At 41.6% G+C, this 20558-nt stretch overlaps 1 protein-coding gene across 1 annotated transcript; it reads right to left on the bottom strand.

Annotated features, from left to right (window-relative positions):
* Positions 1-2315: 2315 nt before the first annotated feature.
* On the bottom strand, positions 2316-12476 carry LOC137286481 (vitelline envelope sperm lysin receptor-like). The gene is made up of 10 exons (XM_067818372.1): positions 11348-12476; positions 10428-10473; positions 9586-9628; positions 8400-8590; positions 7675-7829; positions 6426-6571; positions 4491-4572; positions 3306-3459; positions 3049-3091; positions 2316-2503 (listed from the first exon to the last, which is right to left on the bottom strand). The coding sequence occupies exons 2-10, from the start codon at positions 10458-10460 to the stop codon at positions 2409-2411; spliced, it is 942 nt and encodes a 313-aa protein (XP_067674473.1). The 5' UTR covers positions 10461-10473; positions 11348-12476; the 3' UTR covers positions 2316-2408.
* Between the last annotated feature and the right edge of the window lie 8082 nt (positions 12477-20558).

Below are 20558 nucleotides of genomic sequence, written 5' to 3'. Positions count from 1 at the left end.
GCATGTCACTCATGTTTAGTTACAGTATATGTAGTCGATGTGTGACGCTTGTAGGTACAACTGTGCTTATATGCAAGGTATACAAAACGATCAATAATATTTCAAGAGAAGAAAGTCTATAAAATGCCATCAGATAGCACTTGAACGTCATAGTGTGAATGTGTGTGTGCATATATGCATGCGTTCTGATAAATATGTCCATGTATGTGTTTGCGTGTGAACGCGTTTGTGAAATCTTGACTGACGGTTTGAATCACTATTGATAAAGGTTGCATGTACGAACATGACAGTATGAGCAGTCTTACACCTTGTACATGGTTGTTCGGTGTCACGTGGTTGTACGAACATGACAGTGGGACAGTATGACCTGTCGTACAACATCTTGTACATGGTTACCGTTGTTCGGTGTCACGTGGTTGTACGAACATGACAGTGGGACAGTATGACCTGTCGTACAACATCTTGTACATGGTTACCGTTGTTCGGTGTCACGTGGTTGTACGAACATGACAGTGGGACAGTATGACCTGTCGTACAACATCTTGTACATGGTTACCGTTGTTCGGTGTCACGTGGTTGTACGAACATGACAGTGGGACAGTGACCTGTCGTACAACATCTTGTACATGGTTACCGTTGTTCGGTGTCATGATTTACGTTATCTATTTTAGAACCTCTAGGGTAACCGTTGCTTCATTTTGTGAACAGTCCCTTGACCTTACTAAATGGATCCGACTTCCTTAGTTGTTTCCATGGCAATATCTAAGCCTAAATTCCATCAAATAACATGTCTATTCGTTTACCCTCGTAATACAAAGCAATAATAGCGATTTCAAACTGAGTTTGATCCAGGTTGAATAGCGGCATTTAAATCTTAAATGTTTGCTTAAAGTGAAATTCATTGCAAATATGATATAGTTGATAATCACCAATAGTTTAAATGAGAATGCGAGCAAGTCCTTTCTTAGCGTAACTGCCACACTACAAAAACCTTTTAGCAGAAACACTCAAGTCTTCTCGCTTACCAGAAAACTTGGGAAATGGCATTTGGAAATTGTTAATTTGTGGAATGTTTTCACCTCTTGCAGCCATTGTGTAGAGTCTGACTTGTATCAGGAACGATATGTAATGTAGGCGTCCGTTGTCTGAACTGTTGGTTACTATGAATCCGTATCGTTAACCAATGTGATTGGTAATCACGAATGTTGCTGCCATGTCTGTAGTTCAGAAGAGTCTAGATTTCGTGCATCACGAAAATATAGTATCTGAGCACTTGCCTCACCGGTGTGCGCGGCGCTTTCCGTCGACAGTCGCCATTGGTCTGTTCGTCTCATATCATGTCTTGTAACAAGCCTAGATAAACGACGGTCCGTAAATTCTAGGTATCCTGTGCCCGTCGCCAAAATATCTCCATTTAACAATTATTTCAGATGTCGTAACATGTCTAGAGGATTGTTAAGGCTTCTAACCCCTCTTGTTCCTCATAGGTTAGATGGAAGTAACTCCCCTAACCTTCCAAGACAATTTAGCTGTACACACATTTTTAATAGTATATTATTTGTTGTTTTTGTATGCCGACTGTACTGTGGACGTACATATACCATCTCTTCAGCCATTTGTAAATGGCAGTATAACGGCCATATCGTACCTTAAGAGTTATACAATGATCCGTGGACGTACATATACCATCTCTTCAGCCATTTGCAAATGGCTGAAGAGATGGTATATGTACGTCCACGGATCATTGTATAACTCTTAAGGTACGATATGGCCGTTATACTGCCACTGACTACAAACGTCAACTCCTATACAGGGAAGAAGGCACTAAACCAACTGGTGTGTGATGGGGGGGGGGGGGGGACAAAACGTAAAGAAGGCTGTAGTAGAATCTTACTCTCGGCATGAGTTGTATTGTCGAACATGTGTATTGCCTGCCGAGGAGTGCTTAAAAAATATCAGCGAGGATGGACCACTTAATGCCATTAGTTACGACAAACATCGATCAGATAATACCTATCGAAATTCTTCACAGGCTTTCGCAGAAGGTAGATACAGCCTTTCGTTGTTACCGTTTTAGGTCAGGAGAAAATACCCCACATCTATATGGCCTATGTATGCGTTTCATTTTAGGCTAGTGCAAAAATATGTCGGAGAAAAAAAAAAAGGATTTGTGTCCGACAGTGCGATCGAGCTAGTGAAGGCGTGATTAATACAGTCCTTTTGGGAACAATGGTTATCAGTCCATGGCACGTTCGGTTGCAATGACACTATATCTAAGATAACAAATCCGTTTCTTTAACAAGTACAAATCAAGATTAGTTTCTGTTTTTATTTACCAGTCACCAAATAAAACCCGGTTACACGAATTACTGTTTACGTGGGAAACGTGACCGAGGAGCTTCGCGTTGTTAAACTGGCAAGTCTACCGCAGCACCGTTCAATGTGTAGACGTCCGTCATGGCAGTACTACGGGAGTTCCACAGGTAGCTTGCTAGACTTCCCACTGAAGAAAAATAAAGAAATATATATATATATATACACACACACAGAAGCCATGACCGACATTGACCTTACGGTAATAAAGACTTGAACTGCAAAGGCGCTTACAGCGGGTCATTCTGATACTCGACATGAGAAAGATTATCCCTGAGCTTGAATCGTGGATTAAGATTAAACGCATCACAAAATGTGTACTAGTCAAAGGATACGTGTAAAGAGAATTCTGAAAACAATTTTGCCTCGTGATGGAGGAGCAATGTGTAGGAAAAAGCCTAACCAATTCATTTCTGCATGAAACTGAATGGGACGAGTTCATGCGTGGCATTTAACTAAACATGACCAGTGGATGGTTTGCAAATAAGGGGTGGTATTCCGTCGTTGCAAGACGTCCAAGTTGTAGTGATACATATGATTTATCTGTTTATATGGAGATAAACATCTGAGCAACTGCAGTCGAGCAGAACAAGAAATGGATGTTGTTAAGGAATAGTTCTGTTACTAAGCATCAGGAGCATTACAACCTTACGTTTTGGTTACTTCGTAGATTACCTGGTTGTTCTCTGCGTTTTCGGCCTTTAGGAAAACAGGACGGCTAAAATGTGAAAGTGAAAACATTTGAAAAGTGTTGAGGAAATCTACAAATGCTGTCGCTACCTGGATGTGCAATTTGTCAGCTTCGAAAGGGGTTGAAGTAACGTGACAAGGGCATACAAATCGACAGTGGATATAAATGTTGGAGCATTTCGCAATTTAAATATATTCGATGGAAGTACGGCGCATAGAGCCAGGAGGATGTTTAGCCTTACGCCGTTGCACTTTTTGGAGCAGACCGTGAAGTTGCATTCAAACTTGAGTTGTGGATCTCCGTTAACCGTAAAAACTTTGAAGAAGTCGCTGTAGGTTCTCTTGCCAAGGGTTTTAAAGCCTTGTGTCTGCTTCAACACCATACCGTCTCCACAACTGGAATGATACGAATATGTCACGGGTTGTGTTTAACGCCGTATTAGGCGACAGTGTAGGTATGAGAAGGTGGTTTGGAAATCGAGTCACGATCAGGGGAGTTGGTTATCAAGGAAGATCAGCATAGATGTACAGAAGTAGGATGTACTTTATCGTGCCTGAACGAAATCAGCGAGATTTGTCACCTGATTAGTAGTTGTGCAAGAGGCACAATTTGTAAAGACCTTGGGGAAAGGTATTACGACGCCAGCTGCTGATCAATGTAGTATATTGTAGTATATGTATGCCGTTTTCTGAAGTGATTACTGTGGAAACAAAAGAATTTCTTTCAAGAGCTGGGTTTCTACAGTCCATTTAACCTGAAGGTGGACCGTTGAAATGAAAAGTATAATAAATTTTTAAAATTAAATATACTGTATGCAAACGGCGAAAGACATGTTTATTTTACAGGGTTTTGGCCCTAAATGAAAGGTATTGATAGAGTTCACTATTATATGAGGAAGGAGTGCACAGAAAGGGACAGTCGGGTCTGCGAGAAAAGGGTGTCACAGCAGAGGTTGATGAATGTACGACTGATCACTTGTTCTTGTGCTTATCTAAATATCTGGCCGTCCCTTTCTCGATATCAAATCGTGATGTCAATGTCATGATTTGTTACTCAGTTTTATTATATAAAGATTGGGCAAAGCATTCCGAGTTTTTGTGACGTTTTGATTATGATAAGTGTTACAGTATTTTTTTTCTTAATGTTCCATTAGGTTCAGATGTTTCAATTCATCTGTCTAGTTTCGAGCTAAACGGACTGTAGAAAATATCGCGAGCATTTGCTTGAGATATTAAGACATGCAAGACTATAGAAATGATTTGTAGATCCGGTTAGTGGAGTTAATGTAACCTGATATAAACAGTACATATTACAGATGCAGCTGTCATTACCGACCTAAAGCAAGTTGGACGTGCACAAGTTGGACGTGCACAAATGTGTGGAGTGTTACCTTAGTGTAATGACATACAGAAAACTTTCTACTTACCCTGATCTCAGAATTGAAAGTCTACCACCCTTTGAATTCAAAGCATCGCAAGATTCCGGCCTTAGGCCTTTGTCAGCAGGTCCTGGACGGAAAATGGTTTGTGGTAAGACATGGGCTACAGAAAGCATTAGCCATGCCATTAAAGATATTGGATACCGTTGTTTGTGCGCATACTGTATGCGACGGGACGTCACAGTATGAACGCGTATTTATATTCGTTATTTCTGTTTAACTTACAACTATTCTTTATATTTTTGGCACAGGCATTTATCGCAAGAATTTGACCTTTCAAATTTTGAGCATACCGTTTATTTTGAGATGTTATACATGGTGTTGACAGTTTATATTTTTCAGTATTTATCTAGTGCAATATTACTAAAGTATATAAACATGCATGCAAACAAAAAACTTGTTAGAAAATTCCAAATAATTAGTACTTGACTGTTTTTCAAAGAAGTTTAGTAATATCCTCCTCAGACTTAGTTTATTGTTATGCTTGCCATAAAGGCGACTTTGCTTGTAAGAAGCAACTGTCGCGATCGGGTGCTTGCAAGAGGCGACAATCGCGATCGAGTTGTTAGGCTCGTCGACTTTGTTGACACATGTCAATGGTTCCCAAATGCGCAGATCGATGCTCATGTTGTTGGTCACAGGATGTTCTGGTGATTTCGATTATTTACAGAGCAGCCATATTGCTGGAATACTGCTGAATGCGGCTTAAAACTAAACTCACTAGTTTATTGCGCGTAAAAATAAAATCATACACTGGCTAAGCGAACACAGCAATATTGGAGTCCTGCATCTGGGTAGCATGGATTGCACGATACACGCGCTGTAAACACCATCTGTCCGCGGGGATGTTGCTCATTGGAGGCATAGAAAAAACCCTGAATATTTTACTGCATGCATTTCTGATTTGAAATCATGTCGAGCAAATGGGGTTCTTTGTGCAATGTCTTTGTCACTCAAAATACATTTTCCGAAGTTGTTGAATGGAAGTATTGCAGGTGGCAATTTTGACAGTCTGTAAGGGGACAAAACATGCAAATACCTTTGGAAAATGTTCCTTGGATAAAGAATCGCTGGGGGGGGGTTACAAAACCTAGAGCGGGATTTCGACCAAGTGAACAGTTTACCAGATGAACTGATGCTTCTAGCGAGGAAAATAACGGGAAATTATCAATTGTTTTTGCAAGCGTCAGTTTCTGAATATCACAGCAGGAAAGTCTCAGAAAGGTACAGAAAAGAAATGGGCAGTGCAGCTTTTAGGTTCCTGCTAAGGTGAAAGGGATGGGTTTGCATCCCAGTTACGCAAAGTAGTAGATACTGGTGAGGATCCGATTACTACGAAGAGTTTGTCATGGGTAAGGAATCAAAGGAGCAGTTTAGTTTTATGTCGCACTCCGCAATATTCAAGGTATATGGCGGCGGTCTGTAAATAAATAGTCTGGAACAGACAGTCCAGTGAACACCACAAGACCCGGTTTTTGAACCCGATGATGTGTGAAGCAAGTCAGCGAGTCTGATCACCAGATCCCGTGAGTCACCTTTTACAAGCATGGGTTACTGAAAGCCAATATTCTAAGCTGGACCTCATGGGTAAGGAACCACAAGGTCAATACAAGGGCAACGTAATACACGAGTTTGTCGTAAGAAGTATGCCACAGGGGTGAATCTCCAAAAGAGGTGTGGCTTTCTGGTTTATTAAATAAAAAAGGTATAGAGTCATTTTCTTCGAATATGATACTACTTTTATCTTGATACTGATGTCAAATCGCCTTATGAAACATCTAAAAAACTAATTTGTACCAGAATCGTTTTCACTGATTAACAAAAAAACCAACAAACCACTAAAACATTGATGAAGACTATGGCGCACAACATACGGTGTACGCAAATTGTGTTCTGGGACGTATTGCATGTGATTATACTCACCAAGGGTGACGGCCTTCAGACGGACGCTCTTGCCGGCACTGACTGATCCTGAAATCTTCCTGCCGATGACGTCAACAAGGTACATGAGGATAACAGATGGGCTCTTCGGGGGCGTATTTCCCTCTATTACCTTTGGAGCAACAGCACTGGACAAATGGGAGGAAGGTTGGAAAATTACATTGTCAAGATAAAAATAGCACGTTTATTGTCAGAAAGATCGTATTACAGCTTGTTATTATACATGCTACTTTATACATGCATGATCCGGGAGGTCAACTGGCACAAAGGGCTAAAGCGGGGGCAAGAAATGTTATATTGTTGCGTCGGTGTGAAGCACGCAGACATTGGAAACATTAAACCATCTGGAGCCTTTTAAAAAAACGTTCTATCGAGATGCCAAACGGCGACCTTGTCTTGGCTATTCGGAAATGACAATCTACTGACAAAGTTCATCCCTACACAATAGACCCAACACGTGACACTGTCAAGCAATGTATTAGTATTGAGTTGAATAGGTCAAGCTGCACGGTATTACCGGTATATCGCATTAGTTTTCAAACGTAAAGTATTGCAATACTTGCAGGTATGATATGAAGTTGTTACATGTAAATACAACTTTGTAAATCAAATATATACACATTTGAATAGACATGTTTTCCTTTGCTATATAAGGATAAACGCATATTGAAACTGCAGAAAGACAGATGTCATGACAACCAAAATTGAGATTACAACCTTATAAGAACAGTAACATTTGTTTCCGGACATATGTCGAAATATGATGTGCATGCACATTTAATGTTATTGTCAAAACTAGTTTCCAATACATCGCAATTATATCAGAGCACGGATACCTCAATCGCAATATATTGCAATACAATTTACCTTTATAGTATTGACATTTTAGATGGCGTGAGGTAGCATTGTTTTAAGGGATGTTGTGGTTGGTAGAAATTGCAGAAAAGCAATGAATTATTAAAGTGAAATTTAGGCAGCAATATTCATTTCTGATGATAAACCCTTTTTAGGGTTTTCATACTGGAGAAAAGTTTCGTTGTTTAGGCGGCTGGTGTATGCAAGCTGAAATCAACGCTCCGGTGTTCAGTATAAGTGCGAGAATAGGGTTTTCTAATGTTAAAATTAACACAAAACATATCAGAGTGTGGTCATGATGAGTGGTAATGCACTCGACGGGTAGGGGAAACGTGTCCTAAATGCTAGGTACTGTGTATATCCTCGAGCAACCTACCCAGGCTTAACCTTAATGGGCGAGCTCTCTTTCTTGGCACCAGGTTGGTAGGAGCAGGTGATTGTGTATCGTTCATCGGTCTGGTGCAGCCTGCTACCAGGGCTGCCGAATGCCACAATCACCAGAATTGTGTAAACAAATGCATCTTTCTTTTTCTGGAAGAAAATAGACCATCACCTTTAGAACGCCTCGATGCAGATTGTGAGGCAGTATACTGTGGTAAGGTTTCAGACTAACTTGCCGGGCAATATAAGTGCCACTTGTGATCCATTTTCGGACGCACCATCCACCAAAACATGCTTTACTGGTTAAAGCAAGGGAGTTCTTTCAGCAAAATATTTATGCTATATGGAAATAACCGACTCTGAACCAGAAAAGCCATCGATCAACAGCAGGAGCATCGATCTACCAATACGGTTGCAACGACGTGTCAACCAAGTAAGCAAGTATGGGTGGCTGCAGATCAGTTCTAATCCCGGATCTTTACGTGTCAGAAAGACGCTTAGCCTTGTCAAGTTGCGTGACACTTGACATAAAATAACCTCCCATATAATCCCCCCTTCCCAACAAAAAATAAAAATAAAGTAAAATAAACAGCCGTACGCCGTGATTAAGCATTGTTAGATGCAATTCTTCTCTAAATGGTGCACGTGCGACCTTTCAAAACTAGAAGTTTACGAGAAACATACATAATGTATCGCTCTGTATTATAAAGAGATACCAACCACAAATTTGCAGGTTGAAGATCCCCCACCAGTGACTGGATAGGACACGGGCAAGGTGAAGTACACGCCATCATTGGAGGTGAAGCTGACTTCCTTATTGCCTGCGCAAAAGGCTTTAGCCTCGGCTTCATAATCGGACAACAGATTTATTGTTGCGTCGGCGATACCATTTTTTCCACAATCTGGTTCGACTGAAATCACAAGCATCAGTTTAACGCTACACTACCAATACCCACTGTAAATGGTTCAGTTTTACGCCGTGGATCAGAAATGGGTTTCACACATTGTACATCGAGGTGGAATTGGACCCGGGACCAAGAGTGACGAGCTAATGTTTACCCACGATGCGACCTCCACCGATTCTAATACTAAATGGAATTCAATTATTACCCAATCTAACTACGAGAAAGTGAAACATGTTGCAGGGTACTATGAAATATAGAACTACGGTAATCTGAATGATTGTCGCTACACTGACTGATCCGGGGGCGAAGTGGGGGTTCAGACGGAGACAATGACACAACCCCTCCGAGACACCTTCAAAAGTTGTAGATTTGCCGAGGCTACATATGCTCTTCCAAAAGAAATTAGGGGAACCTGAAAGTCGACGTCTGGTAGAAAGAAACCCATTGAGGAACGTTACAATGACATTTATCTTGTGAATGCAGCATAATTTCACGTGAGCACCACGCGCAAACAATACATGGAAAGCACGTGGGCAACGTGGGGAATGAATCTTGACGTTCATCAGGCAGGTTGATAAAAATCACTGCAGATTATTTTTCCCAATAATTTTCTTGCATCTGTGCATGCTCAGCGTTTCAGGGCCAAATCACACTAACTGAAAATTGTAAACCTGAAATTTGTAAACCTGAAATTTTCAGGTCATACTCGGTCACCTAAGGGGGATAACTGAACGAACAGATTTTTTTTAAATGAAATTCACGTGGTGATGCATTCTCAAAACATTATTATTGCATCATTGATTCAATCCCATATATCTCCCGATTCAGACAATCGTACCTTAAAAGTACAGTTCCCCCCATTTTTTAAAGATTATATCATGTTTGGTTTCTGACCTGAGATGTTACTACTCAACTTTGTCCCAACGATGTATTCATGTACACATTCTGCCGACATCCTACAAAGTAAATGCTAAATGTTGAAATAAAGTGGCGTTACTTACTGTCCAATACATAGCCCGGAGGTACAACGGCCTGGACGGTAGCCTGCATGACCACATAACAAAGCTTCATTAATACGGATACACATGAACATACGAAACTAGGAATGTAGTGGAGTGAACGAAAACATGTTGAATGCCTCTCCACTCTAGTCTTACCGAAGTGAACTGGTAGAGTATAAACCGCTTTTAGCAGTCTCCCAATGTCAAACGGGGATCCCGGAAATGCGCTACACTGTTGACATAAGGGGAATCGAACCCGGACCATGGCGCCACCTACGATGCGTTACATGTCCACAAGGCAAACCCATCGCATGTCCGGCATGGGAAATGAAATATTAAAGGAAATGTTTTGCGATTACCAACAACACCTTCATTTACCAAGCCATGGCAACCGTTTGGAATGTCAGTGGGCAATGATTCTGCTACAAGATGGCTGTTACCTATTAATGTAGAGCATACAGTTCTCAAAGTACAGACCTATTTAACCCTGACACAATGACAGCACAACCAGTCGATCACTGGCCCTTATAAGCATGGGTTCAGCGAGTTGTTTGTGCCTTTTTCTGTAATACTCCAACAATCACGGCGGATGACAACAGAAATGGCTTCACACATTTTAATCATGAGGGGAATCAAACCCCGTTTACGCCGTGATGTCCTACGGCTTTAACCATTAGACTACTTCAGCGCACCAGAAGCATGTTAGTCGCTTGAGAGTTCAATTGCAGCCATCCGTCGATCAAACAAATATCAAGGCCGAGCCTGTAAACCCACTTCGACAGCATGAACTAATACGTCTGGGTAAGGTACATACGTAATTGGGCCTGCTTCGACATACTTACTATGAAGCCAAGAACAAGGAAAATTGCTGCCATTTTCACCTTTTGGCTGCAAAAAAATATTTTTCCGTTAAGACAGTCGGATGAATGTCAGTTAATTTGAAGAATGCACGTTGCAGAAATCCGATGATTTGTTCATACATACAAAAGCCTCTTGTGTAACTTCGAATGTGTTACCTAATTATCCAGACTAAACCTGTCTCAATTTGGCGAGTGAAGAAAGTCAATTAGTTTCACGTATTTTTAGGATTTCATAACTTGAACGAATAGCATGAAATGTACTCCTCACCCAAAATTAAACAGTAGGTAGTTTCAGTGAAATAGTTTCAGTTATTAATATCGATAACGTTTTTTGCCGGCAGAGATTACTGAACGATAAAATGTTCAAAGAATACATAACATTTAGCGATCGGCAAATTGATTTATCTCATTACATAAAAAAAAAAAATCACACCAGAATACAGGCACCCTCAGAAACATGCAAAAATGTGTTGCATTAATGTACAACATATTTTTCACACATGTAGTCGGATCTTGCATGTAGAAGCTTGCATTCGTGCTCATGATGGCTATACATCTTAATGAACATTGCTTCTCTGTCCAAAAGTGGCTACAACCTTAATTTTAACATTTTGCTCCACCAATGCAGCGCATTTTGCACGACTGTTTCGCAGGTACATGCTTTTGATGATGTGAAAGTATTATTGCTCAATGCTATTTCATTTGTTAACCGTGTGTACAAAAGTGTCTCCTTTCTATTGCATTATTCCATGGTGCGCAATTTCAATAAATGGAACTGTAACGAGGCTAAAAATTCAGAGAATGCAGTCACTTACGCTTTTAAAATCTCAAAGTTAACATTTTGCTTGTAAATTTAAGAAATCCTTTCCACGATTAACAATTAACAGATTATAAACACTCACCGCAACAAATGAAAGCTCAAACTCGGACCGTCTCATGCAGGGTTGTCGTCACAGCTTAATATACTGCCGGGGAAAGCCACGTGCACGTGCGGCACGATGGTGTGTTTTCGCGATTGAAAAAACTGCACGTGACCTCTTTAAACGCAGCAGCAATGGTCACGGCCATTTCTTAAGGCGTGGGAGAGAAGGTTTGGGTTAACTATTGAACACACTGTAATGACTTATTTTTACTGCTTTTCACAGATGTAGTTAAGCATGCTACGTATAATCATAGACCATGCCTGACTAAATGCACTATACATAATTATAATTATTATACAATGGAAGCTTCCCTTAAGAGACAGACTTCCACTGATTACCCCTATAGTAAGTGGCCGGTTCCTAAGTAGCTTTCGAAAACTGTTTGTCGACCTTACTGTACTGATCTTGACAAGGGCCCGTGTCTCTGATTGAACAACGACAGGATGAACCTTTCAAGACCAACATCTATACTAAACATCGAAAGTTTACACTCGCTAGTGTCAATGTAGACACCTACTTCAGTCATCTGTTCTAAACTAGATTTTGCAAAATATTCCATACTGTTAAAAGGTACCGTTTACAGGCACTTTTTTTACGCATGAACTGTATTTAATTGCGCAAAAATATCGTAACGTTGAACAAAACTATTGTCACGAGTACAGCGAAAAATGTAACTCTGTGAACATTTCCGATTTTGAATTTTCGTGGCTTGTATACTACATCATCTTTGCTCCACCAACACCTTCAACACCACAACCACGTCACCATCTTTCACTACATGACTACGACTACACCAACTCCCACTACACCACTTCGACCACACCAACTCCCGCTACAGAACCCCGACCACACCAAGTCACACTGCACCACTCCGACCACACCAACGCCCACTACACCTCCCCGACCACACTAACTCCCACTACAGAACCCCGACCACACCAAGTCCCACTACGCCACCCCTGACCCACTACAGAACCCCGACCACACCAACTCCCACTACACCAACTCCCACTACAGAACCCCGACCACACAAGTCCCACTACGCCACCCAGACCACACCAACTTCCACCACAGAACCCCGACCACAGAACCCCGACCACACCAAGTCGCACCACACCTCCCCGACCACACCAAGTCGCACTGTACCTTCCCGACCACACCAACTCCCACTACAGGACCCTGACTACCCTACGTCTCATTACACCACCACGACTACAACAACTCCCAATACACCACTCCGACTACGTGATCACCAGCCACTACACCACCTGTCACTACTCAACCGTTTACTACATGTACACCAGCGGTTAACACCGTGTTTAAATCAACTAGCCATTCCAAATGCGAAAATGACATGGCCTTCAAAACCAGCGCTATGCTCGCATGAAATGTCTGATCGCATTTTACTATGCCATGGGTACTGACCAGTCTAGCAGATCATGATCAGCAATCACTTCGATCTTGCACTTTGAACTATGGGTGATCAATGATATTCAAGGTAACTATTTTGGGAGACTATGCTCGAGTACTCTGTAAACAGTGCTATAAAAATGGTTATTGCCTTATATTTTCTCATCTCAACTCTCATCAAAAGGCTGATATACAATATCAACTAAGGTAACAACTAGCTAGTTGACATTTCAAGCTGTGATGAAATCACCGATCTAGTACCATCGTACTGGTGTTCGAGAAGCACGGGCACAAGTGCCGAGAAAGTTATTTATTCATTAACCTGTGCTGTGCTGTCTTCATTCTTTCTCGCACACCTGGCTTTCCCTTTCTCTGCACTTCCCCCTCGTGACAAATAGTGAACCGTGTGAATATTTCAACGGGATCGGGTGGTCAGACGGTTTTATTGGTCGCATCCGTTAGTGGGCAGTCAGTCGTAAAATCTGGGGGACATGTCAGCAACAAAAACGTTATTTACGGTTGACAAAATTATCGTACATTCGTTCATTTATTCATAATATTACAATCAATCCACCATAGTTTATAACCTATTTCAATCACATTACATGCATTTATTCAAAGTGCAAACAAACAACCACTTTGTCCACAGACTGCATTGGAGTGAAGTTTAGAGTCAACAACAATGTGCCCAGATTTCAGTATTTCCTCTTCTTTGGAGAACTTTTCCCTCCACTGAGGCACTGGAAAAGGGTTTGCTTGCTCTATTCCATTTTCAAACATACACTTTTCTGACGATACAAGGCTAGTAGGGGATGGTGGACTTGGCTGTAAGCCCTTAACGGACTACAGGATCTCTTTCGCCTGGTAAAGAGAATTGAAAATGTATTGTCTGTAGTGCCATTAGAGGTTGTTTTTAAACATAATTATAATTACGATACAAAAACTTATTTGTAAAATATTTTTAAAAGTTGAATGAAACTACGTCCTACTTTAAGATCCATGTCTAGAAGTTGGTGGTGATAACCTGTTCTTTGTTTGGTCAACATGTTTACTGTTGACAGACCTGCAGGTCAAGGCCTTCAAAATACTTTCCCAGGCTGCCAGGAATGTCTGTTCATATTGCTTATGAACATATGTATCCTTGATGAACTAATATTCTCCATCCACGGTGGGGCGGGATAAGCTTAAAGGTCACATGCAACCGGACATAAAAAAAAACATATTCAGAACATAATTATCGCTTAATTGTGACATACAATATACATTGCCGATTGTCAATAAACAAATAAACAAAATTATAAGCGTACAATCGCGAATCCAAAGTGCAATATTTTGCACTTGGGTTTACATCCCTCCAAACGACGCACCTAGCAGACAGCATCACTTGCTGTGTTCTCACGAGTCGTCTTCCCGGTTCAAGCAGCGCGTACCTAATCACTGCGCAAGCATTATGGGCGCAGCGCAACGCAGCTGCTGAAACCACTTTTTCTCGGAGAGTTGGGGTGAAATTAGTGAATCGATTGAATCTGTATTTTTGATAATTTGTTACTGTAAGTTCTTACCAAAAGGTGTCACTATCTGCAAATTTTCCGCTGTATGTGACCTTTATGTTTTCCCTGTGCGTTAGCCATGATTGCGGATGGTTTGGTAAATATATCATCCCTCTGTTTGTACTCTGCATGAAAACTGTTCACAACAGTACATTCAGTGAATGGTTAATTAAAGCACGAGCTAGAACTCACTGAAATGGTGTTATTGAAATCATAAGATTGAGCTTACTAAACCCGCCCTGATCTGAGACGACCCCCATACTGTCACAACAATGGTAGTTGATGTGAAGAACTTCAATAAATACCGTCAACTCGGCCTGGCGCACCTCTCTATGGGGTTATTTGGAACAAGTGTCCACCTGGCGGGATACCCCTTTACGAACATATACGCTCCTTTCTGGCTACACCTCTGTGTATCCTGATAAATACGTCTCAAACGACATCAACCTCTTCAGACTCAGCAGACATTGTTTACATATTGTCACCACGTGCGTTGCCCTCCGACCATCAAGCTCGAGTCATATTAAACACGTCGCAGACTACTCAGAATAGGTAAGAATTTTATGTAATGGATCATTTCTGTTTTCGCTTGAACGGGTGTATTGCAAATCCTCTGCATACGCAAATCTGAAAATGGGAAAAAAACGTCATGTGAAATATGGACAATTTCTGTTTTCTTTAAACGGATGTATTGCAAATCATCAGTATACGTACGTATCAAAATGGGTAAAAACTTCATGTGATTTTCGGTTTTTTTTCGTTTGACAGATGCATTGCAAAGCATCTGTATACGCACAGGGAAATTACTTTGAAATGAACTGTCATCAACACCTTTGTGATTTCACTTGGGTAGCATAATAAGCACGTAAAGTACTGCTGGAAATAGAAACAACAATTGATTGCTCTACGGTTTATGAAATTAATTTGTGACAGTGTGAAGTACCTGGTTCAATAAGGTGTCAGTAGTAGGGACCCGTGAAGGTCCGGGCCTTCGGCAATCCATGCTTGCAATAAAAGGCTACTATGCATGTCGTAAGAGGCGACTAACGGTATCGGATGGTCAGGCTCGCTTTCTTGGTTGAAACACTGGTTCCCATTTGCGCAAATTGATGCTCAATGTTGTTGGTCACTGGATAGTCTGATCCAGACTCATTTATATACATACCGCCGCCACATAGATGGGATATTGTTGAGTGTGGTAGGGGGATTGGAAACGTTGTCAAAGAACATTACAGAGGAGAGATTAGGGCAGAATTGAGCAATGCAGGTTTGTTATTAAGTCCAAAGAGATTTATTAAATTTTGAAATAGACCACGGCTTAATGCAAATTAGCGTTATTATAGCATCATAAAAGTTTTTAAATGCCTATTTAAAAATAAAGATAGCTTCATAACAAACGATAGCTGACGTGAAAAATAATGAACTTTAATACTGAAACGAACAAGGATCTAGTTACCATGGGGTCTCAGTGTCGCTGTAAAAAGAAAAAGGCTGGAGCGGTCGTCTCAATCGGTGTGTCAGGACGGGTGTAAAAGACTGTGGTTGGGGTGGGGACTAAGATATCAGCTGACAGAAGGTAATCCTGTGTGGAATTAACTGGACAGGTAAATGGCATGTTATAACAATTCACAAATAACATCCAGTCCTGGTAATCATCGAGTGGTCATGCCAACTATATATTTTGAAACATTGAATACGATGGCTGTTTTTAGCTTTACTATGGGGATTACACTCGTACTCGTCATCCCATCTAAAAACGAGAGGCTTGTCCAGATACAGAATGTGCGAGCTGGTGTTGACTGACAGCTGAATGTGTCGAGGACGCAGTTCTGTGTGGGTGGTCATGCCCCTTGTATATTTTGAGTAATTGCTGATTTATCTCTTCTGTGGGGACGTATAATACTCCTTTACATATCTCAGCAAAAAGGTTATGAAAGAAAGACACATATGATGTTAATCAATAGATGAAACGTATTCAATTGATTGAGTAGCCGGATGACGTCAGCAGGAATTCTCAACTGTCTATCAAGATGATCCCAGACGTGCTCTTTCGGATACATACCGGCCAGAGCAATACGTCGGGTGTTCACTCTGGGTAGTCATGTACGTGCCTACCATTGCCCTGTTGCAAGATCAAACCCCTCAGCTGTTGACGTACAAATAGTTACAACTGGTCTCAAGATTTTGTCTCTGTACCTTTGAGCAGTCAAATTTCCATGAACAACAAGTCTCTGTTGATCTCAATTCCTGCCCTATACCATGACACCGCCTCCACCAACGGTGCACTATGTCTAAAATGGACATAGTTTGGCTCCAGTCGCTGCCACCGACGTACAGTTCGAGCCAACTGTAACCTGCGGTGTTGGTGGGTCAAGGTCACTCCACGAATGTGAAGGTAAGGTCTGATGCCAGCCATACGAAGTCGCCGTAGTCGTCTACTGATGGGGTGTCTGCCTTCCCCAAGTGGAAGGCGGTTGCTGGGAGACTTGGAGCAGGTGATCTGGCTGGAGCTCCTGGGGAACAGGGGTCCTTTTGCAGTCCTGTAATGACCGGTGTAAAGAACTTGGCAGATCGGGTGGGAGGTGTGTTCTGAGGTACGCTTCTGCCTGCTGGCTGACAGACAAGACCTACCAATCTGTTTGCAGTGGAGCTCTCGCGACTGCGTCATTTCGCTCCACGATGAGAAAACATAGGTCAGAAATATTTAACAATATATTTGGTCTGGCGCATGTTATGCTATAACACTACCTCTCATCAAAAGGAGATAACAATGCATAGTGAAAGTTTCCATATACACATTATCAGGTAATTGCTGATGGTGTTAGGTACAGGCCACTCGACTCCCTTCCCTTAGACTGAGTGAGAGGGGTTGTACGTCGCTCTTGGCAATATTCCCGCAGTCTCACAACAGGGACACCGGAAATGTCTCCACACCCAAGTGGGGAATCCAACTCGGGTCTTCTTCGTGACGAGCGAACGCTTTAACCACTACCATACCGTCCTCTTCTTCACTTTGAGATAACATATACTACCCATCAAAAATTTAGACTCTTTAGTTTAAATGTAGCTTCTTATTTCAGTCAACTGTTCTAAAGTAAGCTTTGCAACATATTCCAGTCTGTTTAAAGGAGCACTTTACAAATGAACTGATCTATTGTCATGATGTAAAGAAAATTTAATGATAAAAAACAGTGAAAATTTCTTAACAAATTCAAAACAAATTCTTTTCAAAACTTTACACCAAAACGCATCTGTTCAAATGCGCGATATTTGTACATGCCTTTTAGCAACCTGCTGCATGGTTTTTGTGCAATTCATCAACGTCTGATGTTGGTTTTCCACATTAGTGGACAAATTCGTTTTCGATGTAACCATCCATATATACATAATACAAGTGAGGATTAAGTCTAGCAGTATAGGTCAGGAACAATAACACCAGGCAGAACCCTCATCCCCACCCATTAGGAGATGCTAGAGGGGGACGTTACAGGACAGCCGACATATCCACATTGATAAACCGATGGACCAGTTTTAGAAAAATACACAGTCATGATTTTCACTGTCACTGAACATATTTACAATAATCTGTATCACGGTCCGTGATACACATCGTTTTACCCCCCACCACCTCTCTATGCAATGTGAAAGCCCTAAGTGAGGCGAGGCTCGGAGTCAGAATCTCTATTCAAAATGGGGCTCCTTTTCCATTCAGTTGGACATGTATAATGTATAGTACAAAAAGACAAAACATTTAGTCATCGGAGACCAGAGACTGTCTCCACTCACTTTTCTACTGCATATTTGCAAGACATGAAGTTAATCTTCAAAATAGCACCTTGCATGTCAGAATATGCACAAAGTTTCTTCATATTGGGTATTTCGTGGTGGCCATATTCAACTATAAGTATGAATCTATTGCACCGAAACAGTGTTTCACACTGTAGTGATATATTCTGTTGGTGAAAGAAGCGATCATAAAATCTCAGCAATGTTTCAGCTGTATGACGGCGGTCACAATAGTCGTGTGTGGACCAGACAATCCTGTCATCAACAGCATGAATATCGATCTTGAATGCTGTGGTTGGCTGTTCAACGCCGCACTCATCAATATTCTAGCTTTATCGCGGTCCAGATAATATGGTGATCAACATCATGAGCATCGATCTTCGCCACAAGGATCGAGAACATATGGCAACGAAAATGGTCTAGATGAAAAGCGCCATCATTGAACAATTACAGTGAAATCAATACAAAGATTTCCAAATCATATTTAACCAGAAAGCGTTTGGTAAAACCACAGAGGGCCCTTGAAGCCACTTTGAAAAGAGTAAAATGTCAATATCTGGAGTGACCTCTATGAGCATCGACAACAGCTTAGTAGCAGTGACCCATAGAAGAAAGATGACGAATGATGTCTGGAGGAATGATTCGACACTATTGCTGAAGTGCCGTCTGCAGTTCTTGTTGTGTCTGACGTAGCGGATTACGTCGAGCATCCCACAGACGTTCAATGGAGGACAAGACGGGTGATAGAGAAGGCCTGTGTAACACCTGAGCTTTGTTTTACTGGATGAAGTGCTGCCAAACACTGCCAACTATGAGGTCGAAATTGTGCCGAAAGGTCAACTGCTGACGAAGGGACGTAACGTTGAACTGGTTTTCTGGCAAACTTGCATAGCCAATTGCACACCGTTTGATCGCTGATTCGTCACAGTACAGGGATTTGGATTTCTGTGGATGATGCTGCCATGGTGTTTGAAAGAAGATATCTCAACCGACTGTAGCGATCCTTTGTGCGGTGGTACCTTTAGGTCGGCCTGACCATTGTCTGTCATGAACGCTCCTGATATTGTTGCATCGAGTTTGAGACGGTCTGTCTGGACACGCTTACGTGTCTCATGCCCGTCTTTGTAAACGCCGATGGCCTTTTGTCGTTGAACGTCTGTCAGTCTTCCCATTCTCTTTTTGTCTGTGGTGTCTTAAAGCAATACATGTTAAGTACCATGTCATAAGTCCACAGTCATAATCGTAAGCTCACGGCCATACACAATTTCATGATGCACCTGCATTTCATGTTGAGTGAGTTTTAGCGATTCGCTACAGATACGAGTGTTTGTTCAACGTTTTTGTTTGTGTTAAAATAATTTGGTTTTTTTTTCAATCTCCCATTTTTGCGATTCGGTAGGGATTGGTTCGTGTCAAATACGATTCCGTTTTTCTATGTCCAGTTTCTTTCTCTTTTTTTGTCCTCAGATTGTTTTTTTTGCCGTTGATTGCACCACGCCAAATGTTGTGAATAAGGGAAATCTGATTGGACGACGTGCACGGAGTCCAGCGGACCTGAGCCTCGTTCGCATGGTGTCGGTTGAGAGACGAACACCTACTCGCCATTATCCACGGAGATCTTTGGCATTGGTCATGGGCCCGCGTCTCACTAGGCGACCTAGGGGAAGGTCATCACGGGGAGTGGTCTCTCTCGGATCGTGGACGATCCTTGACGTAACCAGTGGCCGCATGTTTCCTTACTAGGCGACTAAAAACAGTGTGATTGATATTCAATCTGGACCCAATGCTGCGACAGGACAAACCAGCGTTATGCATACCAATAGTCTGCCATCTGGTATTCCCTCAGCCTTTCCCAAACGTTCTGTTTCAGCACTGTTCACTTATTGATGCGTCAGTAAGAAAGCAATGAGAATACTTCATTTCACCTTGTTATACCCCTCAGTCGCTTGTACCATGACGGAACTTTAGCATGAAAAGCATGCATTTGAGTCAGCACGTGAATTTCATGCTAATTGGATGTGTATTTAGATATAACTGGTTGACTTCTCTGTTTTGATCCGTTTTTGTTACAATCGACAGTTATTTTTGGTGGTGCTTAATTAATGCTCATGTGTATATATACATAGAATGATATGAGTACACTCATGTATTTCAACCCAATGTACTTAAGATCAGGGTCGACGCGATAGCCGAAGACTCGTGTTCGATTCAACACATGGGTGCAGTGTGTTAAGCCCATTCCTGGTGTCATCCGCCAAGATATTGCCGGAATTCTACTGAAAGCGGCGTATAACTAAACTCACTCTTTCACTACTTAAGGTCGCCTCGGAATACCCTTTTTCTGATCGTAACTTGATAATAAGATAAGGTTGTTTCGAGGAACAGTATGTGTCTTAACTGGGTCTTCATGTTTAGGATTTTGTAGAACGAGAGACTGGACAGTA

The sequence above is a fragment of the Haliotis asinina genome, chromosome 6 (assembly GCF_037392515.1).
Source record: "Haliotis asinina isolate JCU_RB_2024 chromosome 6, JCU_Hal_asi_v2, whole genome shotgun sequence".
NCBI lineage: Eukaryota > Metazoa > Mollusca > Gastropoda > Lepetellida > Haliotidae > Haliotis > Haliotis asinina.
Note: the sequence above shows the minus strand (reverse complement) of the source record. Positions and strands in the feature narration are given on the sequence as shown.

What these genes read in the sequence shown, in the direction of transcription:
- LOC137286481 (XM_067818372.1), bottom strand. Translation starts at nt 10,460, where the DNA reads ATGGCAGCAATTTTCCTTGTTCTTGGCTTCATA. An exon ending in TCTGAAGGCCGTCACCCTTG is followed by an intron (nt 4,573 to 6,425) that starts GTGAGTATAATC and finishes TTTTCCGTCCAG; the next exon opens with GACCTGCTGACAAAGGCCTA. An exon ending in CTTTCAATTCTGAGATCAGG is followed by an intron (nt 3,460 to 4,490) that starts GTAAGTAGAAAG and finishes GTATCATTCCAG; the next exon opens with TTGTGGAGACGGTATGGTGT.